We start from the raw sequence: 27,652 nt of genomic DNA on the forward strand, positions 1-27,652 counted from the left end.
TCACGTGTCTAACGCTGGTCACGTGATGACATACGCACCATACGCACGTCATTTAAAAAGTGACCGGTTGTTGACGCTATGTGATGCTGATGGTCTATGCTCTGAATCTACCGGGGAAAGCTCCATACAACAGATTTCCCTGCGACATCCAGTTCTACCTCCGAGCAAAGGAGTGACAATAAAGGGCGTGCCGCCCGTCCCTCCCGCCGGAGTGCCCGCTCCCAGGAACGCAGACCACGCACCCAGACCACGTTACTGTAAACCCCGCGCTCTCATTGGCTAGTACGTGCACCCGGCAACGCTTCGTTTTCAGTGCTCAGAAAACGATCACGTGACTCCGGAGTAGTGGGGCCGTTTATCTTTCTCTTACCACAGATGTACTATTTCTGGGAGGACGTCGTAGAGAGAGAGAGAAAACTTTTATTTAAAATGAGGAAGGTTGCTCGAGCAACTTGGGTGGCACCCCTAGTCCAAGGCGCCACTGGCTTTAGCTGACTGACGGACTTGCTGAACCAACTTAAGTTGCTGATCCAGGGTCTCGCTGGTCAGGGCCACCTCCCACTGCTCATATGTCGGGTTGGATACAGTTAAGTGTTTTGGTTTCGTTGTGCATTCCCACGATATGTGGTAGAGCGTAGGCCAAGCTCCACACCAAGGGCATGTATTCTGATATTGAGTGGGGCTAATCTTAGCACCAGGAAACCACGCGCATATGCGGACAGCGCGTGCTTTCAGGTCCCAGATGTATGCATTAGCTTCGAACTTTTTTTTTCCACTTAAATTCCTAGAAACCGGCACAGCCGCCAGTACTAAGCACTGAAGTAGCTCTTTGAGAAACGGTTTTGGTGACAGTCATTATTTGGGCCAGGCATCGGCGTAAGGTCTTTGTTCCTTTCCGCTATGGTACGCATAAAGAACGCGCGAGTCTGTTAAAATGACCCCTACCAGCAGAACAATTACTGGCCTATGCAAGCGCACTGAAACAATTTCGGCATTGCAAGAGCTGGATATGTAATTTCTTAACTGTGGCATGCAAGCGCGTTTTTCTGCGCTAATGTTGTTTCGTTTCTGCTACCAGTTTAGCAACAAATGCTCACACTTGAAGGCTGACCTCATGAGGCCCGATAGTGATCATATTATAAAAAACTCTCGCCTAGTTCTTCGATCTTGGCAGAGCTCGGTGGTTAATAACATTTGTCGATGTTGTCTCATCGACCCTTGTTTAACCAGCTATCAAGCTGCATAGCTATTTAGTACCTCTGTATAAGAAACAAGCGATCGCTGATATTTCTAATCATGCTACTCTTTACAGGCATATGCAATATAACCGTAGATTAACCCTTACCGCATCTCGTGCTGCGAACGCCGTTATGCACAGTGCTGAGTTCTCTATTTTTTCCTCTATGCAATAATTTTACGCTTAGTATGCATCTAATTACTCCTGGTCGACCTGTAACGCTCTGCATCCCCTACAGGACCCACCTGACCGTCGTCCAAGACCACGTGTCCTCCAGAGAGCACGTACTGCGGTCCGCCGCGAACCTGCATGCCTTCGAAGATGTTGAAGTCGGCCGTGGAGCAGTGGGACTTCTTGGAGATGGTCGTCAGCTTCTTCGGGTCCCAGATGACGATGTCCGCATCCGAGCCAGCTTGGATGCGGCCCTGGGAAAAATCAGGCGCAGCTCGATCATTTAGACAGCAAAGATCCGCGTTTGGTGGCTGTGCGACGTAGCTCGGTGGTGCTGAGCAACGACGAAAAGGATTAGAGGATTGATGAGCGAAGGTCAGAAACACCTCCTAGTGGATATAATGTGCAAATGTGCCGGCATGATTGGCTCAGGAAAACTAATACCGTTATTCACAAGAACAGACTTTGTGCAGCTCTTCAGTCTAGTTCATGGTGGTGGTGTTCTTCCTTTTCCCATGACCTAAGATAAGGCAGCTAAGTGCGGCTATTCTAACTACATTAATTAAATTACCGAGGTCCGAGCCGCCACGCAGTCTAATATTAAGAATATCATTCAGGTTAACTTTGGATATAGGAGCAGGCAAGTACAGGGAAACGAGGTGCTGGTAATGACACAGATATGAAGAAAGTCAACAGTCACCGAGACCAAGGAAAGCATAGGGGAATGTTTCTATCAACTTGTGTTGTTGATTATGGGAAATAAACCGTGCAATCCTTTCATGGCTCACAGATACCTGATTAGAAAACAGAAGAAAAAACCACATGCCATGGGTTTGATCCGAACCCACGACTTCCGAATTCGTGTACGGTGCTCTACCAACTGAGCTATTTTATACTGTTATATACAGTGATATTTCGCAAATCGCCCTAGCTGGAATGCGTTACCAATGGCTTCGGATCGAACCGGCAGTCCCATGCACGACAATATACTTCTGACATTAAGTATACATGGCAGTTTTATACGCTTTGCAACATATATCATGTATGGCATTATCAGCGTAAAACAACTAGGGCTTGACGTCAGATTCACACACAAAAAAAGTTAAATGAAATTGGTCGAAGGCCAGATGTTTCTGAATGCACACTGGCATCCTGGTGAAGTTTCTTTCATTTGTGGTGCCCTCTGAGTCGCCAAAGATGCAGCAGGATGCGTCTTTCACATATCTCGCTGGGCTGGGTAGGAAAAAGCAGACCTCACACAACTGTCACAAGCTGATCGCTAGCGGTGGCGACCTCACAAACGACAGGTCTTTACAGACAGGGCATAACATGAGACGTGTGTTGCTTTCGGGCAGGCAGGAAAGTTAAGACTAACACAAGAAGTTTACCTTCTTGGGATAAATGTTGAACAGCTTGGCGGCGTTCGTGCTCGTCACGGCAACGAAGCGGCAGGCATCCATCTTGCCAGTCATCTGAAAATACGCGAGAATAAGAACCGATCTTCACAATCCTAATTAGTCATTCGCACAATTACAGTAGTAGTAACTTGAGGATACTTTTCTCTTAAATACTGTAGGGGGTCCGTATTGTACCAGGAAACGTGCTTTACAAGCCACTGTTTAAAAAGGACTGACTCAAGACTTCTTAATAAAGCCTTCTATGTTATTTCTGCTTACTAAAAATCTTGCCAACGTTTGTTGGCTGGCACAAAGTCTGAAAAGTTCGTACTTGCAGAGTTTCTATTCGCATTCGTGCTGTCCCCAGTGCGGAATAAACTTAACAACATATCCAGCCCGGCGACCGGCGAAGACGCAAGCGGCGAAAACCTCTCACTGTCAATGGCGCCATCTTTTGTTTCGCCTCTCTGCACAAATGTCTTGCAAAAGAGCCACTTCAACAATGTCGCAGTTTTTTAATGCTTTGCCCCATGGCACTTTTGCACTGCCAAGAAGTGACCGTAACGCTGACTGCCGCTGCGCTTTTGTTTATGTCGCGCGCCCCGAAGCTCGGCCAGTTAATATGTCAGCGTACCGTCTGTTGGTCTGTAAATGTATCATACGATCGAAATTTGACAAAATTATGAAAATACTTTCCAGTCAATCATATTATCTGAGAGCACAATATTAATCAGACGGAAAGAATGCAACTCAGACTAAGGGACGTTTTTCTTGTTCACGATTTTGAGCGTACGAACACAGAAATCGTACGAACCAGGAACGTGCCAATGAGCTTCTAGTGTACGCATCAACCTTACCTCGTTAACATGAATTACTTAATAGCCTCCTCGTGAGCACAGCCATACGGCTACAAAGGTGAACTAACGGCTTCCTAAGAAACATCGCAATTAAGGAAAACCTTACCAACTGCTATCTTTCCTGGTTAGCCTAGTTGGTAAAGCGGCTGCCCAGATAGGCGGCTGTCCCTGATTCGAGCAAGGTACTCGGCATGACGCGGTAAGGCATACACGAAGAACGCATGCGCTTTACTTCCTTGTTTCCACCTTGTACGGCAACGCGCAACTTGATTGTTTTTCTATTTCAAACCAGCGGGTCAGGTCGCAAGAACGCACTGCGCCAACTCACCACTCCTTTCTCCCAGATGATTAGCATCCTCTCCTCGACGCCGTTGACTCCGTGCGGGATCTTGGTGAAGTCGTTGGCTCCGGCTGCCCTCTGCCCTGTGGTGTAGGTGCAGTGCTGGGAGCCAGTAACGTGGAGATCACCACTGGAAAAAGAAAAAAAACGTTAGTCTAAACGTTATCACTGCTGCACATGCACTCTTGTTTTGGTGTAGTGTTCATGAACTTAGAGACCAGATTTAGCGTATAACCATGCCAGAAATCTACTGCCAGGTTTGAATGTGCAACGTTCTAATTATCCTTCAGCAAATTCCGCACCAACGCAGTTTGTCTAGTTTTCTAGTTAGTCTACAGTGTCGTGCGTTAATGGTATAGAAAGCATTCACCGATATCACAGTGGCCTCCATTTTGTCGTCAGTGAAGCACTGCATACAAAAGGCTACGCGCGTGTCTAACGCGATTATCGCCTCCTAGTCCTGCTCCGGCCAGAGCTACTGAAGCCGCACCGTGGGCAACAAAATGGCGCCCACGACTTCACATGAATACCCCTTATACATGTACATTTCCCTTCGGCAACCTTCAAATTGCAGCCTTAAGGGAACACAGGGGACAAATTGGTCAGCCTCTGTCGATAGGGTATGGCGTCCTAATCGCAGAGACCACTCTCACCGAAAGGTATTCTTGCAAGCTGGGAAAGGTCAGAAAACGAAATACAGGTGTCGCCATTACCCGGCAGATTTCAAACTGAGCAGCGTGCGTCGACTTCCTTTTTCGCGGATCTCGGATGCTATGCTGCAACACCATTCACTCCAAAACGGTGATCACGGAGTCCTTTTCGGTGTAGACGTCACAAGTTTAAATTGAGTGGCGGGAAGGCTCTTCAATGAAATTTTCTCAACCATAAGTGTGCCTTTTGCTGATGGACAAGCGCCAACACACCCAGAAGGAGCCAGAGAGACGATTTTTACCGAGCACAATATTTGGATAGAGCTCCCCTCAAGGTCCCTGTAAGGTCCTCACTTACAGTGAACAAACGTGCACTTGACATTCTATTTACGCATGGACCACGTGTTCATGTATCCAAGTATTTTTTTTATATTAGCAACACCTCAGCATGTACTGTGCCATCAAACGATCCCATGCACGCATACTCTCCCTAATCTTAACTCAAGGGTGCTTAAATATTCGTTCTAATTATGCAGAGTTCGTATTAACAAGACCTTTTTAGCACAGCTGATATTGATGGGATCGAAGCCTCAGTTCGAATAAACTGAAAAATCAAATTAAGTGAGTTTAATTAACTTCAGCCCACCGCACTAGAGAAATTACGCTATGCTAGCGAAGAAACACAATGGCCTCGCTTGTCGCCTTGCTGTTGGATGCTGTTCGCATTTTTCCCGTGTACTGAAGTTAACAGTGGCAAGCGCACGAAGTCCGGCTCATACCATCCAAGCAGGTCCATGAGGCGACCCGGTGTTGAGGGGTCCGGATTCAGCGGAGGCGAAGTCACGTGGTTGGCAGCGTGGCTCCAACACTTGTTGTAGTAGTGACTTCCGTCTGTGCCCAGGCTGGCAGAAGTTGGCTGGCCAAACACCACACACCCTGTACAGCACGCGGAGAGCAGTGAAGAACGACATTTTGTGACTCAATCTGGAAACGGCTGAACCAAAGCACAAAGCCAAGCAAATCTAGATCCTGCAAACCATAAAATACACTTTAGCTGTGGATTTCATTAAGTGAGAGAGACAGCCTACAATTCTAAGCGTAAAGTTCGCTAAATGAAAGGCATGGGACATCCCTTTGATGTTTTGCAGTTTGTTCGTTTTTTTTTTTTTTTTTGCAAAGCAGTGCTTACTACAAACGAGACACGGCTCTTCATTCATACAGCGCTAAAGAGTGGCTTTATCGCTCTACAACTGATCCCGGCCACTACAAAGGCATTAAGTGTAAAATCCAGACATTGCGTTTCATTTTCATGTTTAACTTACCGTCGTTGCGTTTCTGCACGATCATCTCTGCCGCAGACTTGCTCATCACGGGCGAAACAAGGAGTGGCGTCGCCACCTGATTGGCCATGACGATCGCCCGCAGAGTGGCCTCGGCTTCCACCTTGTTTTAAGTGAACAATACACAAGCGAAAGAAAGTCAGCAACTTCTGCACGCACACAGCCCATTTCACGCAAATTTATTAAGGTTTTGCTGTGCCAGTGAAATTGTGATAAACTAAGAACGCAAAATTTTAGCTGTTAATTTACGTGCGGTGCAGCAACAAGCTTCTGTTTTGCTGCCCATCCACCCCTAGTAACAACGCCAGTGTAAAAAATCGGAATGCCCGATTCGCAGAGGTGTCAGTCGGCGTGCACATACCACAAAGATGTAATGAGATCATGTTTCAAAATTACATTGTACAGAATAGCGCAAAAGGTGTTATCAAACAGTATATACCACTGGCTGTAATATAGGTTAAAAAGGTGTAATTGTCAGGGGCTAGCGTTAGGAACTTTCATGCTTCCCAAGAGCTTTTACATTTTTAAGGCGCATTTCGCTGTAGAATAATAGTCGTCACTGCTAGCTGATGTCCTTATTTTCGATCGCTATAGGTCAGCAGGCTGCTTTCTACAGATAACGCCACATCAGCCTCTGCTTCTGAAAGGAAGCGCACCCTACATTGTGATAACCGTTGAGAGACAAAAAACACCTTTTGCAAAGCTTCTAATTTTTGGAGTCTTCACAACTCACCTCTTCAGGCTGACTGTAGACTACACCTTCAGGTCCTGTGACTCCAAGACCAAGAATCCTCTTTTGGTTCTGCAAAATAAGTGCCATATCTCAAAATTTTTCAAATCCTTTTATTTCACCTTTGCACGCGCAAAACAAAATAGAAGCGAAGAATACAAATAAGAGCAACAGAAGTTTATGAACAGCAATTTTCTATTACTATTTAAGCGCGGTGTAGGCGCAGTTTTTTTTTTACGATGTTTTGCCTTCGCAAGATCTCTACAAGCGCAGGAACCATGTAAATAAACTCGAAAACTCTAAAACCTCAACATCTAGCAGCCGGAACGTGGGGCGATTCGATACATTAGATGTTTAGAAACACATCTAAGTCGCTGTGCAAATCATCGGTAACATATTCTGCACATTATTAGCATTCAAATGCCAGTTACCGCAGATAGCCTCATTGCGAGGCTGCAGTATGTAAAAATTGAAAATAAACAAATAAAAATAATGATACAAGCACATTAGAGTTCTTGGACACAGAATTTTAATGAATGAATGACTTCAACCACTTGTTCTGTTTACTTCAAGTATACTTTCTTCTTCTGTTTCTGTTTTCTTTTCTGTTTTTTTTTTGTGTGTGCCCACAGCTAGTCTTATTACATTCTATTGCGCAACCTTATATTCAAGTGCACAGCAGTGTGCTCATGCATGCGCTAGAATCGCGAATGCCGGCAGCGCCACTATACGCTGGTGTGCAGCGGAAAAACTAGATGTCTGCACAGCACATCATGTCTCTATTGGGAATTCGACGCAAACACTCCGAGTGCAAACGCGCGCATTTCCAATTTAATCCGTCCAATTCAACACAGGAAATAAAAAACGAACGTAGGTTTCATGAAAATTCGAGATGCAATCGAAATAGGCTCATATTCGAAATTTTCGCTTTCAACACAATCGAGTCAGAATGTGACCAGAACCGCACAGCGATTCTGTTCTCACCTCCGCGATGATGCCACCATGCTCAGCGTGAACTGTGGTGAGACAGCCAAGGTGCTTGGAAACCTCGAGGAGGTGCAGCATCTGGAGGTCGGACAGCATCAGCGGGTCCATGCTGAGATAAGCTCGGAAGGTGTTGATACCTGCACGGTGAGGAGCAAAGACTTCAGGTTGCAAGCGTCGTCTGTTCTATTTACTGATCTCTACCCTCTGTTGAAAAGCAAAAAGTCAACACCTTTAATTCAAACGGAAGCTAATCTGCTTCTAAATACTGTGATAGCAGAATTTGACCAATCCCTCACGAGCACTGAGGCTTGGTTCGTGAGCTACATGTACGGCTCATGACGCTCAGTGGTTAATCCGAGCCACGAACGCGAAACCAAATGTCGATGATCAGCAGTAATGACTTCATAGTCACCGTATTTCAACACAGTCGTTACGGCTAACGATATGAAGTCGGTTTGGCGTCGATCAGCGTCCAAGGGACAGGATACTGAGGTGTCATTCGATGAGCCAACCAGTACTCGTAAAGAAAACAAAGCTCAGCAACAGCAAAGCTGAGAAGCGATGTGGGCAGCCGTCAAACATCGTGACTTGGGCTTTCGACTGGGTTTCATCTATGCCCGCCATCGTACTATATCCTAAGCCCAGTCGGCCAAAGTTTCTAATCGTGCCAGAAGATGAAACCACCTGGCGAAACATCCCGAGAGCATGCACCGCTGAACCGGGAACGCTTTCTTAAGCAGATGCAGCTGTACGTCAATGCACTATGACACCATCGTTGCAAAAGCTACCGTCTCGCCTTTTGGTGGCCGGTGTGGCGGAAGTCTCCTACAAGAGCCACTCATTACAGTGTCTGAAACTACCACTCTAGTACTCATTATGTCCGCGACGCCACCTGTCGGATGCGCCACGAAGCTCCATACCGATCTAACACTAGTCGCGTGCTCTTGTCAGCAGAGTCCGCTCTTCTGTCTTTTTTACTAGAGTGACTATTTTACTCCGTAGCAAGGGCTGAAGACAAATGGAAAACATGCATAGGGCACGTCACGAATTACTGCAGACATGTGTAAACATCGTGCCGCCTGTTAATCGCCAAAGTAATTAGGTGTGATGGCGGACTTTAGACTAAACTGGCTCGCAAAGTAAGGTCGCTGTTATTGTTGCTTGGAAAAAAAGAAACACGACCGCACCTTTCTCCTTGACGAGCGTCTCAAGTTCCTCCTTGGTCTTGGGGTCGAAGGAAGTCACAGCCAGCTGCAGGCCGTAGTCACAGCACACTTTCTCGTCGGCCCAGCTCTTCCACTTCTCATAGGCCTCCAGCGGCGAGCACGTTGTGTCCAGGACGCAGTCAACTGCAAGCGAAGACAAGACACAAACAATCTAAGTCAGCTTACATAGCTCTCAATACCTCCAGCGTCATTAAGTGTCAGTTAAGGATACGGCATGTGAGAGTGCACAGCCACGAATTTAAAGCACGCGCGCCCGAAACAAACGATGAGCGGGCGGTGACGGCTCGCCATCTGCCGAGAGGTAAACGAAACGGCGCCTGAACGCAGCGCCTCCGTGAACGGTTCTGGCCGTGCGGACTCTAGAGCGCGCGCGATGCCAGTGCGTACCACGACCAACAAGTTAAAAAAAAGAGAGAGAGAGCATCTGCCTTCGACGCAAAGCCAAACACGGGTACTAACAAACCTCGATATTGCAAATATCGTGATATAACGAGGCTTCCTGACAAGAAGTACGCCTTCGTTACATCGACCGCCTATTTACGAACAGTGGGTATTCGTGAGTTTAGACCTCCTTGAGCAATTCGCTGTGCCTGTGGAGTGCATCTAACCACAAATTAATTCACTCGCAGGCGATGAGCCAGCTTTTTGTCCACTCACTGATCATGGTGGTTCCTCCAGCGACGGCCGCCCGCGTGCCCGAGTAGAAGTCATCGGCCGACCTGATGCCGCTGGGCAGGGGCAGCTGGAAGTGCGTGGCAGTGTCGATTCCACCTGCGGCACAAGAAAGCACGGGCTTGCTCGCACACGTGGGGATGCCCTGGGCCGAACTAAGCACTGAAGGACCAGTTTCTAGGAATTAAACAAAGAATTCATTAGTCGTCAACAAATGCTTGAGCCGCTGCGTTAAAGAACGAAGCTTGGCTTCCCGCAGTGATTGTAACGCCATCCAAAAGAACTAATACATGACGTACTTTTCCCTGCATGGCCAAGCATCGCCCACCGGCCAAGCATATGCGGTACAGTTTTTTTGTTATTGTCGTTTTTGCTGTTCCAGCCATGCGCTCCGTGAGCTGCCTTTCCTCCGTTCTGTCTCGTGGGTTCCGTGGTGTTGAGAATCTGCCGGCATTTTATTCACTGGCAACAGTTGAATTGTCCTTGTTTCAATTGGCGCTCTCTAATTGCGTGCGTAGCGTCCATAAAAAAGCACGCGTAAGATCACTCCACGCAGAGAGAGCACCGTGTTTTGAAGAGTACAGACCAGCTGACCACTTCAACAGCTGAAATCAATAGGACGAAATGGACGAGGGTGAGGCTTGTAATGCGGAGAATGAAACACTAATGGTTTGTTGAGGTAACGGAGTGAATTCACTCTGTTATCCGCCGGGAGAAGAAAAACTGAGGCGACGCTTAAAGGGAAGCTGAAACGGTGCTTTGAGAATTCGAGGTTATTCAAGAATTCGAACCTATCAAGCTTCTAGATAAAGCATGCAAAGTATTTCAGCACTAGCATTTAAAATGATGTCAATCATCGATTAAAACCGCGACGATGTTTAGGCTTCTCACTACGTTGGAGGAGTGCGGGGAAACTCGGCAGTGACGTCATTGTTGCCGAAATTTCAGATGTCTGCTGCTTACGCCTGAATGCTGCTGTGTGTCGTCAGATGGCGCCAAACAATGCATCGTGAGCTTCACCTTCGATGGCGTCGGTTTTCTTCCATGGAATAGCCGTTTATTCGCTGGAAACGTACCGACTGTTGCGCAAATCGGAGAAAATCGAAGAAAAATTCTTTCGGCTTAACCGCGCGTTTGTTCGGGCTCAAATTTCGCACAGAGGTTGCATTTAGTGGTCAGTTTTGTTTGATACTACATTTAGGTGGGGTACTTGCCTGATTCGGGCAGAATTATTTGGAAATCCCCATCGTCTGTGGCGACGGAGAACCAAAATCGAGACTTCGCAGCAATGGTATGCGTGGCGCCATCTCGCAGCCATCGGAGAAACGAGCTCTCCACTTAGCACAGCTGGGTTTCTCCGGTGGGTGCGAGATGGCGCTAAGGGTACCATTACTGTAGAGTTACTGTATATGCTACCAAAGGTAGCAGAGTTGCGCGTCTGTTTGATAAACGCCGCTCGCGACTCCATTGGTAGAGCGCCATCACGTGGTGTCCAAGCAACCGTGTACTGCGGAGAAGACGACGCTCGATGGGCAAAATCCTCCACTTTCGGTTCTGAACCGGTTTTACCGGTGTCGAGGGCTCCCCCGCTGCCTCTGTTCCCCGATTCGAGACGCCCTGCAGCCTTTCTTCTCTCTGTGAGAGCCTCCTCGGTACGGTGCATGTTTTGCCCATCGGACCAGAAACACGTGCGCTGATGACGCAGGCCGGCAGCGAACTGGATTGACAGCCGGCCAAGTTCGAAGCGGATCCATTATCCAACGGCTGTTTACGTTCGCTGCTGTAGGGTGTCTAGCGTGCGTAGCTCACGCCTTTTTCGTTTTGTTTTTTTTTTTTGCTAAAAGTTGCTTTGAGGTTTCTTTACCGAAAACAGGCTGGACTTGCGGCTCTGCGCTTTTTCGAGTACACTATTGAAACGCTAAAATAGAGCTCTGCGTTGCGTATTTATCCCTGTTGTCTTGTCCTGAATGGCAAACAATTTTTAATCGAGGGAAACATGTTTAGGCATCTGATTGTTTACTTCAGATGGTAGCGTTCATACAGTTTCGAGTAAACTGTATTTTGGATTTTTATACTGTCCTTTTTATAGTTCCGGCTCATAACTTTCTGCAGGGTTTCATATTTAGTAAAGGAGACTATAAACAGGTTTTTTAACGTAGGTCCGGTGAATAAATGTTGCCGCAAAGATGAATGAATGCTGCATTTGCGCGGCGTATTTAGAATACTGAGTCTGCCATTAGGTTATGAGGTAAATAGATCGGGGAAGGTGACTGTGGGAATCGCATGCTGCCGCAGTTCACGGCGCGCGCTAGAAACAGCAGCGTTTTTTCTTGGCTATATTTTTTGTCTAGGTTACGCGGTCAGCTTTTTAGATGCTTTTTGTTTGCGATCAATCGAAAAAGTGGTTTAAGAACCTCGGAAAAGCGCCCACGGTCGATCGGTGATGCGCTAGGCATGTCGCCTGCAGAAACGGAGTGCGGCTTCGCCGCATAACTTCGGTTGCTTGACAGGCAAGATGGCGGACCTACGCGCAACTCTACTACCTTTGGTAGCATATACAGTAACTCTACATTACTGCGATGTCTTTCAGTTTTGGATCGTCGTCGCCACATACGATGGGGATTTCCAAAAAATTCTGACTGAATCAGGCAAGTACCCCACCTAAATGTAGTATAAAACAAAACTGACTACCAAATGCAACCTCTGTGCGAAATTTGAGCCCAAACAAACGCGCGGTTAAGCCGAGAGAATTTTTTTTTTCGATTTTCTCTGATTTACGCAACACGCGATAGGGCCGTCATACGTGACGTCATTATCGGGGCCTCTGCCCGCTGCTGTGCACTTCAGAAAAGCCTGAACGCCGACGACGACTTTATTCGGCGATTACGCCCCCATTTTATATGCTAGAGCAAAACGATTTCGCAGGCTTTACTTGCACGTTTCGCACATTCGGCAACCTTAAACTCATCGAATTCTAAAAGCGCTTCAGTAGCCCTATAAGTAATCTAAAGAGTGGAATGCGATAGCATCAGATTTTTCATTTGTCCCAGCTTCTGTTGCAACTTCTGTCTGTGTCTGCGTCAGTTTCTTTGCGATTCTCGGTCCATCAACCGCCATATCGGGACTGCTAGCTGTAGTAGCAGGTATCGGTTATCCCGTATGTATAAGATATTTTTTCTGATTCTTTTTATTTTGATTTTCTGTCTAGGTTGCTGCCGAGAAACTAGGTTGCTCACAACCCGGAGTGCAGGTTGTCATACGTCACAAGGTCACGCGACCTCCTTCGACCAATCAACGGGGTTTTGGTGCGACAACTGAAGCGCTATCGCTTTAATATGTTCTTCACTGGACGTATCCGAATGACGAAGAACATGACGTCGGGAAAGGTTTCGCATTCAGTGAAAATATGGAGTCGTACGCGTTCAGATCAACCGGATCAAGCATACGCGTGCGTATTCGAAAATGAGGAAAGAATCGCAGCGTGACTTGTTGCAGCCTATAGCTGTTGCCTCGCAGTGCCAATCGCTAGGCATCTGTACCACGTACCGGGAATGACCAGCTGTCCTTTGGCCTCAATGGTCCTGGTGCCTCCAGGTATGGTGAGGTCCTTGCCAACCTGCCTGCCAGTGGCAAAAAGCGTCGCGCGCTCCATGTCATGTCACATGCAGACACTCACCGCCACCGACTAACATATAGTTTAGCAAGACAGAGCAGAGCATGAACACCTGTAGCATGTTCGTTGAAGTGACGTCGACACGGTTGTATAACACCGATATAAACTCACTGTCTCAGCAGAGCAGAGAAGTGACAGAGGCCATGATGTGAAGTGCAATTTATCTATTAAGGCCGCTCCTTATAAGCTGCTACTTAATAACAACGCGCCTGTTCAAGATTCCCCCCTGGATAGCGTATCAGAAGCGGGTCCCGCGCTTCCCGTTCATACGAATGAGTTTGACCGGCGCAGGGAAATTTCGCGCTTAAATTTTACTCGCTATAAATTGCTATGCGTTGAGGAAGCAAAAAACTAAACGCACTATACAGTCTGATACAACTCAAGAACGCGGCGTCAAATGCCCTTCACAGAAGGCCCTCCAGCCAAAGGTGTCGACCTAGTCTCACCATGTCGCCGTTAATCCTGTTAATCCATGGTTAATTTTGTTGCAACTGCAAGCCCCCTTAGATATATCACGCTATAGTAGGATACAACTTATAAAAACAGCAGTTGCTAACATTGGGCCGCAGTCCGCAGTGTTTTGTATTACTCCGCTAGCCAATCGCAACTGTAAATGAAACCAATTTTTTAATGTTTGACCATATCAAACAATCCACGTATCAAATTTCTAGAGTTAATTTTTTTTTTCTTGTGCTACGCGCTTCTTGTTTACGTAACAAGAAACGTTTAAGGAGCGGACTATTTTTTCGTCGTGGAGGAATTCTGTGCGCGGAGGCTGAATGTGGGCGGAGCTTCACTGCAGACTTAAGTTGTATCCGACTGTAGCAGATGCAAGAGAATTAACCGTGACGTCATGACATTCGGTCGACGCCATTGGCTACAGGGCCTCGGTTGAGGGGCATTTGCCGCTTCGTTCTTGAATTGTATCAGACTATAGCTTTAAAGAAAGTAGCCGCAGCTTCTCTTGGAAAATTATTTACGATTTAGTCAATTCGCCGAACTATATCAGAGCTCTCATTGAATGCCACAGCAATTCTGTCGGAAGAGACAGTCGCGTCGGTACTTGCTTGATGACGCCGTCTTCGATGTAGACGTCTCCATCGATGATCATGTCATCGTTGACGATCTTGCCACCCTTTATGAAGACCCGGGTCTGGGCGCTCTGCGGAGAGGAGGAGAAATATGCGGTGCGTTTTTAGAAGACATGTTTCGCAAAATTAAGTACAAATTGACAAACGCGCATTAAATAATAAAGTATAAGCCATACAATCGAGAGCAATCGATTGCCACAGCAGCGTAGTAATTAAGCAGCCGAAATTCGCTGTATCGATCGAGTTCGGGGGAAAAAAAAGGCTCAGTGAGTAGCCACCTTCCGCGAAAGAAAATAAGACCATCGACACGACGCAAAAAAAAAATAAAAAACATGTTTGCGAAGGGTGCCTCATTGGCCAATCGACATATTAATAAAAAACTATTACGCATTAGAACCCCCCCTTCCCCCCCCCCCCCCCAAATTATATGGCATGCACCTAAGTTGACCACTAATCATTTGGTCTATTTGACCGCCAATCATTTGGCTCTATTTAGTCGCAGATGTCTGTGCGTAATAAATCCAGTATCATCATTGATAAAAACTCATGAGAAAAGTGCTTTCGTTAGTTCATGTGTTCGTCACGGTTATAACATATAGCCGTGATGAAATCGGGAGTTGGACGAAAACACGTCTGGTCGGGGTGAATTATAAAACGTGACACTGCAGACACCGACCACAACATAGAAAAGAATACACAAAAGACGTTTCGGCTCCGATACGGGAGCCTTCTTCAGTGCACGTTAAAGAACCCCAGGAGGTCGAAATATCCGGAGCCCTTCACTACGGCGTCCCTCATAGTCTGAGTCGCTTTGGGACGTTAAACCTCATAAACCAAACCTTCTTCACAAGGCTCCCGTATGGGAGCCGGAACGTCTTTTGTGTATTGTTTTCTATGTTGTCGGCGTCTGCAATGTCCCGTTTTATAGCCGTGATGCAGACACATGATACAGCCGTGCAACACATGAAGTAAGGAAAGCGCTTTTCTCATTAGTCCATATAGCCTGCACGGATGCGTCTCTAAATAATCAGGGACAGGCAGAGCAGCGTTGGGTAGCTTCAGACGCCGCGTTGCACTGCACAACTATTTATACAGCCAGCACCTTCAAGGCACGCAGGTACTGGCTCCAACCACATCCCCTTCCTCTCCACTGGCATGGTCATTACCGGTGACATTCGCGAACGCTTCTAGCGTGAGCAGACTTTGTCCCGCAGTTGCGAGACGCGACCGGCGGCGCGCGGAAGACCATTTGCGGTCCACGGCGGCGCTGGGAGATTGTCAGGAGCACCAATTACTCATCCGGAGCCGTGACAGGGGCCCTTCGCATCCAACCACAGCAGCGCCAGAATGCTTCGCGGGAGGAGAGCTTGCGGTTCCGAATTAACTACCGAAGCAGATTCCACGGTAACGCTGAAGTATATTCGCGAAACCGTTAGCCACCTATGTTCAGTATAGCGTTCGCTGTACTAAATTTCCGGAGCCATTCACTACGGCGTCCCTCGTAGCCTGAGTCGCTATGGGACGTTAAAACTCCATAAACAAAACCAAGCCATAGGCCAAACTTACGTAACATGTCTCGAGCACTGCAGCACAAGCCCGTAACCTTCCTCTACTCAAGACTTTGCAACACTTGTACAGTCTATTTCATGTCCTTTTCAAAAATTTTACAATCGCATTGGAAGGCGGAATGTGATATTATTAGGGTCGTCAGAATAACAGACGCCCATGAAAGTTATATATGCAACAGAGGTATACATATGCTCTCCATATATGCAAGATCCTTCTTGCATATCGAGAAATACTCTACATCAATGCTCTCCTGTAGCAACCCTGTTATAGGAGCACCTGAGGTGCACAATAAATGAAATAAAAATCCCCGCGCACTCGGCGCGAAAGTTTTGACACGTCTCGTCTCAACGCGTTGGTGCGTGCGCCGGCTTTGCATGGTGTCCCGTTTTTGACGGTTCGCTTCGCCCGCTTGTCTCGCCGTCGCGTCTCGGCGATGACGCGAGACCACATGACAGCCGCTTCCGGCCGAAACGTGCGCGTCATTGTCGTCTCCTCGTCTCAGACCACCACCGCCATCGAGCTGGGTGCAACGAACCCACTCCGCGTGTCACCGCACAAGCCGTACGTGCACGTAGCAGCCCAGTCCGACTGGAAAGCCATGGAGGACCCTACACTTCCGAAGCGAGAGACAAAGCCATGCCGACCCACGTACGGAGCCACAGAGGCGAGCGCAGAGCACACCGCCAGGCACGCAGCGTCCAGCGGCCGCATTTGTCTCCATTATTAACAATCAAGGACGCCGCTGGCCCCGGCGCGAGCGTACGTGCACGCGCTGTTCCCAGCGATGGGCCAGCGCGAGCAACAGCAGCAGTGGTGGCGGCGGCAGGCCAAGCGAGGCACAGCGCGTTTAGCAAAGAGAGGATCGCTACGCTGCCGCGGCGAACAATGAACTGCGTCGTCTCGAGTTCGTTTAGACGTGCGACAAGGCAGACGGCAGCGGTAGCGGCGGCACGGACGGGCAGTGCGCTGTTGTCGCAGGGCGACAGACTCGCGCCCCGTCGCTTTGTATGCGCTAAGTACAATGCGGACTGGCCTGACCCCAGTTACGACCGCCCCTCGGAGGCGGACGCGGCGCAGCTCGCTATGTGGCGCGCTTTTATGAGCTGGGAAGGCCACTTATAAGCGGTTGTGCACTGCGCGGATGGGTGGCTAGCGCCCTCTGTGAGCGATTATATTCGGAGACTCGCGTGAGCGCCGAGATTTTGGGGCTGTGAATACGCGGACGCTGCCCCGTTGTAGCGCTATATATCTGGCTGTCCTAAATGCAACCGAACTATTTGGGTGCAAGCCCCGTTGTAGCGCTATATATCTGGCTGTCCTAAATGCAACCGAACTATTTGGGTGCAACAAGATAACCTTATGTAGAAATAATTGGTGTCGCGTGAGGGTGGCACCTCACTGTCCTTTACCACACTAACAGGGAAACTGCGACATTGACAGCGCGCTGTCCAAGATGGTCTCGCTCAACGGGAGCAGAATTTATTATAAGAGTGTTTAATAGCATTGAAAAGCAAAATCTGAAATTGAAGTGGACTCCAGCTCTAAAGTAAGTTAAGCCAATGTACTTCAGAAGTCGCGAACATATTCTCCTACCCGCGAAAGTACCTTAGTGCGTTTTCTAAGCCACTGACAGTGTACGGGCAAGGTGAAAAGGGAAAAGATACCTTACTTCCTTGAGTGTAGCTATCTGCTGAATGGCCCGCGGGGACAGCCCTTTCGAGCAACATCGAAAATAGGGTTTGAAATAATCAATAACAAAATATCTATATCCTGTGGGCAGCAGCACTTTTCAATTACGGGTGAGGGATATAAGGCCCATCTCCAATCCGTATTAAATCCAAAAGAGTTGCGAATGGAAGCCCTTTGTGGTTATCGCCAGCTGCCAAGGGTTCTTATCACTGATAGAACGTGTTAACTGGACTCACGGTCAACGGCAGGCACAACCTGAAGACATTGCTATCGCCCTATAGCTATCTTAGACAAAACCAACCGCCGTAATTGCAGATTCTCAAAGCGCACGCAGTGCTTTGCTCACTAAAAGGATCAACAGGACGGCTATGCGAACCCCTCAACTATCTCCACCGAAAAGGATAGACACAATCAAGTGGACGCGAGGAGGCACTAGACTGCGTGGGAATATCGCAGACCGTGCGGTTGCCCGAGGTTTGGCTAACTTGACCTCACAAGATGCGGATACTTGAGGTTTCATCGCACTGATCACATTCCATGACATTCCAGAGCATTACAGACTCACCCGCAGAACATACCCACCAGGACATGAATCCCTGATCAAAGGACAAGAAAGTATATGGAGAGAGCTACAGACGGGAGTCTACTCTCATCCAACACGCCTACGTGCCAAATTCCCCTCGCCATACGCCTCACACGCCCATACTTCGGAGGGTCAGACACCCTCTACCACATGTTATGGGCCTGTGAACATACCCCGGAGCTAATACCAGTTCCTCACCCTGCACAACAGCAGTGGGAGTGAGCTGTCCAGCTCATACCCGAGGTGACAGCGAGAGGGCTCAGCGGGCGGCTACAACTAATGGAGTCCTGAGCTGAGGACTCCAGCCACAGCGCTCAACTTCAATAATTTCATTCAACAAAAGTTTCCTGTTACTCCTCCAGTCCACCCACCGAGACAACCCCCCCCCCCCCCCCCCCCCCATTTACCTCACCTTACGATCGCGCAGCAGAAGCAATTGGGCATTTTACCACCCATATTTCAGCCGCTGAAAACACCGCTGGTTCAACCAGATTGCAAAGTGTGTGCATACGTGTAACGCATGTAGAGCTCCAGTCACAATCACTCACCGAAGCCCGCGGTAACGAACTATAGCTGGGATAGCTTTCATGTATAACGTTAGCTTGCCTCTCTGCTTTTTATTTCGCTTTATAATTAGATGACCACGTGCAAACTTTACACGTTACCCCCCCCCCCCCCTTATGTAATTTCCAACCCAGGGCCCTTAAAGGAAAATAAATGATGATGATGATCATTAAGGTATATACAGCCGAAGCTGGAAAAATGGCGATAGCCCATCTCCGATCGGTGGGTGCATGCAGCAAGGTTGGGCTGTTAAGGCACGAACTTCTCAGCTGCCCCACACGGCTAGGCTAAAATTCCCACAAGTCTCCAATGATGCACATTGCTGCTCACAATAAGAAGCAACGCTTCACACGTGGATGGTGCCGCGACGAAACTTGCATCGCAGCGCGAGATGGCTGCGCCCGTCCGCAATCTATACACGGTGTTGCACCTAATATATTGCACCATTTTTTAAAATAGGCCTATTGCGTTAGAAGAGCGCTTTTTCGGCATACCATAGACAGCGGTTTGGTACAACAGAATACAACTAATGCATACTAGCAGGCTAGTAAACTAATATTGAACATAACTTTTTAACTATTACTGCTAGGCCCCATGATACGCAGCGCGAACAGGATGAAGGACAAAGAAAGAGGTACACAACACAAGCGCTTTGTCTTTCGTCCTGTTCACGCTACATATCACGGATCATCGTTACCAACTCACCCAACTTTACACTCTTGTGATCTGCTAGGCTAAATGGCTAATTAATTATTGAGAGGCACGTAGCCCGATGTAAGTAATATACATATCAGTTTTTAGAATTTCGAAAACCCTGTTAACCTTGCGCTGTATCCGAAAAACTTTTGGCTAATCCGACGAGTTGCGTGCACTGGAGATGTTGCTTTGCCTGCAAGCTTCTCGAAAGCGCGTTTATTTTGGCGCGATGTAGCCAAACAGACAACTATTCAATATTAGTTAACTAACCTGCTAGTTTAGCACGTCTCAGCTGTATTCTGGTGTATTACGCCGCTGACAATGCTACGCCGAAAAAAGCCATCTTCTAACTCAGAAAGCCTACTTTTAAAAAACTAAATTCTTAGGTGAAACACCCTGCATACACACATGGATGGAACAGAGCAGCCCCAGGCCATACACGACGTATGGAGTAACAACCTTGCGCCTGCCATACGACTGCGTCGCAGTCGGCACGGTACATAAAGCGGCGTCCAGATTGCACCACGGGGCTTCGATGCCGACGGCGCCGGAGCAAACAAAGGCGAGACCCAAGGCGCCGCCGCTCGCGGGATCATAATCCTGGCGATGCAGCCGTCTTATCAGCTTGAGTGCAGGGCCGATATAAAAAAGAGAAAAGAATCGGAAAGCAGGCATAAATAGCGCCATGCACCGGCTCTCGGGCTGGGCGCCAACGACACACACATATTCCCGGCTGGAACGTTGGGTACGCCGCCGAGTACGTATAAACGCAGCGCTGATGGCCCTCCGAATGGTTTCTTCGCAAAGGCGCTGCCCCTCGAATAAACCGAAGGCGCTCGTTCGCATCTAATCGACATCACGGGCAACTGCGCGCTGACCAGCTCAAGTTGTCTGTTTTTCCGTACTGCAGTCGAAACTCGTCATAACGAAATAATGGATATAACGAAGGAATTACGATTTCCCTTGGGAGCTCGGTCAACACGGGCTATAATGAAGCTACGGCTATAACGAAGCTAGGGTTATAACGAAGTAATTGCAGGGCCCCTTCAACTTTGTTATAACGAGGTTCAACGTAGAACCGAGTCTACTGACCATGAACGCATTGCTCAGGTCTGCGACTAACAGCAAAATCTGGCTGATGACGATTCGCAGGAAGCTCATATCAAACGTTCTGTGCGCACAAAAACTATGCAAGAATACGCCATCGCTGCTTTGTTTATTTTTGTACAATACAACCGGTGTCCACCAGCGCTAACAATCCCTGTCGCTGAACAGCTGTTACGAGGTGCTCAAGACCTAAAAAAAGGTGTAAGCCCGTCAAGAGCCTCACTCGTTGCAGCACAGAATGCGGACGGGCCGCACAGACCGTTTGAAGCGGACGTCTAGGACAACAGGAAGCCGAAGGAGTCGCGATGGCGTCTCGCAGGCAATTCCTGGAAACCTGTTTGGTTACAGTTTATGTGTTACCACCCGCAACGACCTCATGGCGTTACCGTCGGCTTGCCACTCTACTGTAAGAGGAACTTTCGACTTCGCGTTACAACGTCGTAACTTAAGTCAACTTCTCTTTCTTCCTTTCTCAGCCTCGCCGTTCTTTCTCTCACCGAGAAGTGAAGCAGTTACCTGGCCTTTCCTTTCCTCGCAACGCATCGCCACCCAAGACATATGTGCCGTTAAGTGCGGCGCAACGAGCGCAAAAAGACGCCCAAAGTTCTGCGCGATGTTAATGAACGTTGAAGAATCCTAACCGATAGAAATTCTCCGGAGCCCTTCACTACGGCGCGTTTTTCTCTGTTCCATCATTCGCTCTCCCTCAATCATTTCTTTTGGTCTCTTTTGTTTTTGCTCTGCTTTTTTCAAGGCCCGGTTCGACATCTACCAAATACTGCGCCTTTCCTTTCCTCATGACCAGTTTTCTTTGCGGTGCCAAAGAAAGGCTGTTCAGACAGCGGCACTGTGTATACGTAAACTTTATTGCCTTCAGTCGGTAACTGTATGCATTCAAATGCACGCGTGAAAATGCAAGTGCAAAGAAAGGACACAGTGCTCGCGCGCGGGCATTCAAATGCGTTTACGACTTCTCTGCTGCCGTCGACTCGCCTATTACACGCTTGACGGCGCCGGCGCTATGGGGTTCTTGACGCCTGGGCGAGCTCCGTAGAATGAGGACGCTCGCTAACAAAATGACAGTCTCTCGCGCGCACAGCGCACGCATCCCACACGCGCCTGTCGTGCCGAGCTTCTGGTCTCAGCGAACAACAGGTTTGGCGAGGGAAGTGTCGAGTTTGCGGGTTTTACAGGGCGTAAAGTGTGTCCTGAGCGGACTCTTGCATGGCTGCACAGTTTAGGGGTTTCCTTTTTGAGGCGTGAAATGCTTTCAGAGCACAGAGAACGCGTTCGACTACGGGTTTTTGCACGGAAACTTGCATCTCCACGCTTGCTTCCGTTCCAAACTTCCTTAGAAGCAAAACTTCCACCAAACTTCCTCCAGTAAAGCGTAACTTCCTTTGAACCTTGCATCGGAAGCCCAATTGCCGCCCATTCCAAGCCGGTTTCAAGCCAAAGCGCCAAACTCCTTTGACGTACACCTCTGAAAAGAATGTATATTAATGATAATAATATAATAAGAGGGGGGGGGGGGGGGGTTGCATAGTGTCACGTGGTACATTTCAATGCACCGGTAATACGCGGGATGCACTTTTCAACCAACTGCAAGGTAGGCATATAAAAATGTCACAGGACTCGGAAAAAGTGTTTTATTACACACACGAAACTACGAAAGAAAAGGACGAGTACACAAAATCGTTAACGACGAACACGCCTTTAACCTTTTTTTTTTTTTAAAGTACGCAAGTTTAATTAATATTCTCTACACAGTACCATAGCCACCAAGCGTTGAGAGGAATGCTGGCGAAGTTATATACTCATATTAAGGCACCAGTCACGGATATTCGCAGCTGGGTTGACATTTTCGGGAGAAATATCCAGGCTTATTAATTCATACCTAATGGTTACCGCGTATTATTTGCGAGACAAACGTGATTTGTGGGAATATTCGCCTTCTACATTAGCACGAGCCGCAGGTTTGCCAACAATGAGCACGATTTCTCGAAATTTGCATCGAGATTGAAGAATCGATTCTCCGAGCCCAGAGCTTGAACCCGTTAGCATTGTTGAACTTAGAACAGCGGCATACCGTCATCAATCGAGTAACTATAAGAAGGCTGCCAGGCAGCACGACATGGTGGAAATAATCAGCCAGATCGGAACAATAGGCACAAGGAATGATGGATGACAGACAAATACGGAAGTGATTATTCATTAGAATCCGCTCATGCGCAGCCATACGGCTAGAACAGAAACATTTTTTTTTTACTTTGGTTATTAATACCCCTTTTTGAAATTATCTGTAAACAACTTTCTGTATTTTTTTTTTTTTTTTGGCGTGAATATCTTAGCCAGGCTAATTGTTTTTCTTGCCTGTAAGCACTTCGTTGTTTCAACACCACACCCCAGTGTTTCGCAGATTGCGGGCGCTGTAAATAAAAACAAAAGTCACGGACTATGCGGCGTGGTTGGGCCAAATGCGAACTGAGTGCGCTAGCACTTCGATTTCGGTTCGAAGCTCGTTTTCAAGATCAAGCAGGCTTCAGACAAATATCGGCGAAATCAAACTTAACCTCCGCCTTAAGTTAAGGAGTTAACGCCCACATATGCGGAATCGGTCATACTCTACTCGACATTCATGGATCCCTCGGAGTCCCCATACCCCTCCTGGCGCAGGGGAGCAACGTATAAGCGATGCGCCACTGCCCTGCGATGGCAGGTGCTGCCACCGGAGGGGCTTGTGAGACACAGGCTTCCCGACCTACCTATGGCGACCAATGATTAATTGTACTGCCTCCTTCCACGGATGGGCAGTTTGCTCAAAATCCAGTGCGCGGGTTGTTTGTGACGTCACAAGTCACGTCACCTAGGTGGCGGGTTGGCCACTTAGGGCAGGCTGCCCAAAAACTGGTTGGTAGAGGTTCCTCGCAGACAACGGCAAAGTCAAAGGGTGATGTATTGTCAGGGGGTACCGTGTTACCCGTAGACTTGTCACCATACTGATTGCGAAATTCGCTCCATTGTGACAATTAAGTGAGACAGTACCACGTCTTTCTTTTCTCAGCTTTCTCCTTTTTTCTTTCCTACCCGCCGTGGTGGCTCAGTGGTTACGGCGCTCGGCTGCTGACCCGAAAGACGCGGGTTCGATCCCGGCCGCGGCAGCCGAATTTCGATGAAGGCGAAATTCTAGAGGCCCGTGTACTGTACGATGTCAGTGCACGTTAAAGAACCCCAGGTGGTCGAAATTTTCGCAGGCCTCCACTACGGCGTCTCTCATAGCCTGAGTTTCTTTGGGACATTAAACCCCAATAAACCAAACCAAACCTTTTTTCTTTCCTTTTTTCAGCCTGCCGCTGTCATTTCCTTGCTGGGACATCGAGTGCCAGTGGCTGACCTGGCTGAGAATGCCTTCTCAGCAGAGTGCTCACGATCGAGATCAACAGTACTTCATTCCCGCCCAGAAGCCATTTTTTAAAACGCTCGATTTTGGGCAACCGGGGACGCCAGCCCTCACGCTGTCGTAATCAGGCAGGCACTGGTTCCCAGGTGCCGCGCGCTCCATAAACCACCCCAGCGGTACCCAGGCCACGATGTACTCACGGGCCGTTCCACGCTCGTACACCGCGTACGTGCACATAGCTGTAGTACACACGGACGGCGACGTAATAGGCGCGTGGCTTCCGTCCAAATGCGAAAGAGAGGGAGAGAATACGGTACGACGCGAGTGCTGCAGCAGCAGCAGCAGCCGCGGCAACAACATCGGCCGCCACATTCGGAAGAGGGCGAGAGAGAAACGAGCGCAGCTGAAATGATGACAGCTGCGCGGAGCTCGGGATAAAAGCGCGTTCGCGCACAGGGAAGAGGAAAACGCCGCCCGAGCAGGAGGAGGGGGGGGGGGGGGGGGGAGGATGAAGAGGAGGAGTAGTCCGACGCACAACAGCGGCGACGGCGATGTTTGACCTTGGGCAATTTCACGCCAGTTGGACGCCGTGTGAAAACGCGCGCTCCGACGCACCGCCGCCATTCGTTCGTTCCACCACAGCAGAGCTCTTCCGGCCGGCAGCGTCCGCACGTTGTAACAGCTCGCCGAACGCCGCTGGTGCATCTGGGCACCGCTTCAGAGGTCCGAACAGCCCAGAAGGCTTGTTACGTGTGTTTTTCCGTCGCTCGCGCGCGTGTTTGTAGTAGTTGCTTGAGCCGCGTGTTTGTGCTTTTCCCCGACGGAGAAACGCGTCGGTTAGGCGGATGATACAGAGTTTTTTTCACAGGCTCTGCTTGTGTGGCAGACGACGACCCATTGTTCCACAGACGCAACGGCGTGCGTCAGTCGTCTCCCAACTGAGGATGTGGTCGCGCCTCCGCCGCCGCCGTTACACTGCACACTTCCACCGCTGACGCTTGCGCACTGCATGCCTGTCACTTCCTGACGCCGTTCTGTCCCTGTACTGTGTTCTGCCTCCGTGCACATTTTCTTTCTCTTTGGTTCTTTGATTTTTCCTTTTTTCTTAGTTTTGTCTGGCCCGAGAACTGCCACGACCTATAAACAACTCTTTTCTTATTATTATACCCGCTTTCGCAGTCTAGGAACCCGACAAATCGACAGTGCTAGGGATTTGCCTCGATTTATCGGTATGTGCGCAGATCTTGGTTTGGTTTGGTTTATGGGGTTTAACGTCCCGAGGCGACTCAGGTGGCGACTCAGGAGAGACGCCGTAGTGGAGGGCTCCGGAAATTTCGACCACCTGGGGTTCTTTAACGTGCACTGACATCGCACAGCACACGGGCCTCTAGAATTTCGCCTCAATAGAAATTCGACCGCCGCGGCCGGGATCGAACCCGCATCTTTAGGGTCAGCAGCCGAGCACCACAACCGCTGAGCCACCGCGGCGACTTGTGCGCAGGTCTGTCACCAAGGGTGCCGCCAGATACGGGTGCAGTTATATTTCCCACGCCTCTGCCCTGAAGCGCGAAACGCGTCCCGTCAGACCAACATCCGGGACTCAACCCTTCCCAGACATTGCTAACCACCTCGGAGGTCACTTGGTCACAAGTGAGTGCGACGGCAGACACACCTCTCGGTCGACTGTGTATCAATGATGCCCGAAGCGCGAGAGAGAGAGAGAGAAAAACTTTATCATGGCAAGTGTGTTTAGACCCCCCTTGGGTCCCTGGACCACCGCACGGTCCCACTCTACGTCGTAACGTTCATGCGGTGTTTGTCCATGACGTTGGCACGAAGCGCGAAGTTATTTAGCGCTGTATCCGGTTCCAACTGTTAGAAAAAGTCTTCCTCCCAAATCGTCGACGGGCATCAAGCAGTTTTCCCGGCTGCTGTCTTCCCGACGTCGGCCCGGTGGTGGCCATATATACTACAGCACCCTGAAAACTTGACAGCAGCACGCGAGTAGAAGGCGCATTCTACGCAAAACTGAAGAATATATGATACCATAGCTCTGTCGAGCGACAAGAAGAGTCTTCCCGTTCACCAACCGTCGCTTTATGTAGCCGCACATAAATGTTAGAAGGCGGCCAAAAGTGCCACTATCGCCGAAGAACCGCGGGTAAGCGCTGCGGCGCGTTAAACAGCGAAAGCGGCGAGGGACGCAGAGCGCCCTGTCCATCGCGGACAAAACTGAGGCGGCGATCAATTGTAGTGATATGGAGGAAATGCTATAGCATTCTTCTTTCAACGCCTAGCTATTCCAGTTCTGATTCTACGCCAGTTATGTCATCACCTCATCTCCTGTTGTGCCATCTCCGCTTGTTAACTCCAGCTGTGGTAGCTACTCAAAACGTGTCACAATGATAGATCGCGGCGAGTCCTACCGGAACAGTGGTGTAGTGGTTAAGCGATGCGCCACTGCACCGGCAGGTGGCTGCTTCAAGGACAGCCACCGGTTGGGCCACCGGTAAGTCCCAGGTCGCCCTTCCCGAGTAATTCTGAGGAGGAACACCTCAGGCAAACCTCATTTTTGCGCAGGCAATTCTTCGGGGGGCTGTCAATTTCGCACGTAAGCCTCCTGTGGTCCGAGTCATTTTCTTCTTAGCCATTGTCATTTTTGCGGCCTCTCCCTCCTCTTCTCTACAAGAGGAGAGAGGGAGAAGGGGACGGTTGGTAGGTGGTGAGCGGAAAACATACATAAACGCCACCTGCCACGGATGGAAGGTGAAAGCCTCACACAGGCGTTTACGCCGACAGTCTTCGTCGTCACTGCTCTCCTAATGATCTCGCATTAAAATAGAAGTCGCTTACCGCGGCGTCACGTAAAGCTCCAAAAGCGGCTAAGGTAAGCACCGTAAAGCTAAGAAAAGTGACTGGTGGCGGGGGCTCCTAAGCAGCGAAAGCAACTAGGGGCACCATACGCGCCGTTCAACTAGAACAACAAAAGTAGGCGCGAGAGATAGGGCAAGTTCAGCAGGCAATAAACATGGCGGATACCCGAATTCGGCCACCGGCGTTTATGAGGCGTCCTAAAAATGCACTACGCCTATAACGCAATGCATTTCGTTCCTACACCTCCTCTCCGCGATGACATAGACTGCATTTTTTTTTCTCGCCAAGGGGGAGATTATTCTAATTATGACCTATTTAGGAGCATCTATATACAACTAACGAACAAAGAAAAGTTACCGCCCGGCAGAAGCCGAAAAAAAGAAGACAAATGCAGAAACGAAGAGCAGATCTGCTCAGCAGGCATGACGGCTAACACTTTGGGAGTCAACGGGAACAGCCTGCGTTGATACTACCGCACCCTGCGACTCGCCCAAATGCCTTACGTCCGTGACTCCGCCCCTGGGCACACGAGGGGTCAGATGCCTCGCGATGCTCGAGACCCCAGGCAACGCTGCTCACATGGGTACACGTCCCAGCGCCATCGCGAGGCTGGTATTATATAAACATGCTGCACGCGCAGGCAAATGTGGCACAGGACCGGCGGGCGTCATTTAGGCAATCGGGGTTAACTAATCGGCCGTAATGCAGTAATGTAATGAGAGCGATATCATCCTTTCACGTCACCGCTGACACGCGCACCGATCGTTTCACGCGTTCTCGGAGCACGAGCATAAAAGCG

At 49.0% G+C, this 27,652-nt stretch overlaps 1 protein-coding gene across 1 annotated transcript in view; it reads right to left on the reverse strand.

Annotated features, from left to right (window-relative positions):
* Window positions 1-27,652, reverse strand: part of LOC149365535 (dihydropyrimidinase-related protein 2-like) — an 85,087-nt gene that overhangs the window by 5,086 nt on the left and 52,349 nt on the right. Inside the window, exons 3-13 of the mRNA XM_089543784.1 lie at window positions 14,344-14,442; window positions 13,154-13,223; window positions 9,593-9,706; window positions 8,897-9,058; window positions 7,707-7,846; window positions 6,726-6,794; window positions 5,975-6,095; window positions 5,432-5,588; window positions 3,991-4,132; window positions 2,797-2,880; window positions 1,483-1,662 (exon numbers count right to left, since the gene is read on the reverse strand). Of these exons, the coding sequence (XP_089399910.1) occupies window positions 1,483-1,662; window positions 2,797-2,880; window positions 3,991-4,132; window positions 5,432-5,588; window positions 5,975-6,095; window positions 6,726-6,794; window positions 7,707-7,846; window positions 8,897-9,058; window positions 9,593-9,706; window positions 13,154-13,223; window positions 14,344-14,442 (1,338 nt within the window). The remainder of the gene's footprint in view (window positions 1-1,482; window positions 1,663-2,796; window positions 2,881-3,990; window positions 4,133-5,431; window positions 5,589-5,974; window positions 6,096-6,725; window positions 6,795-7,706; window positions 7,847-8,896; window positions 9,059-9,592; window positions 9,707-13,153; window positions 13,224-14,343; window positions 14,443-27,652) is intronic.

This window comes from Amblyomma mixtum, chromosome 1, assembly GCF_055824585.1.
Source record: "Amblyomma mixtum isolate Tamu chromosome 1, ASM5582458v1, whole genome shotgun sequence".
Classification (NCBI taxonomy): domain Eukaryota; kingdom Metazoa; phylum Arthropoda; class Arachnida; order Ixodida; family Ixodidae; genus Amblyomma; species Amblyomma mixtum.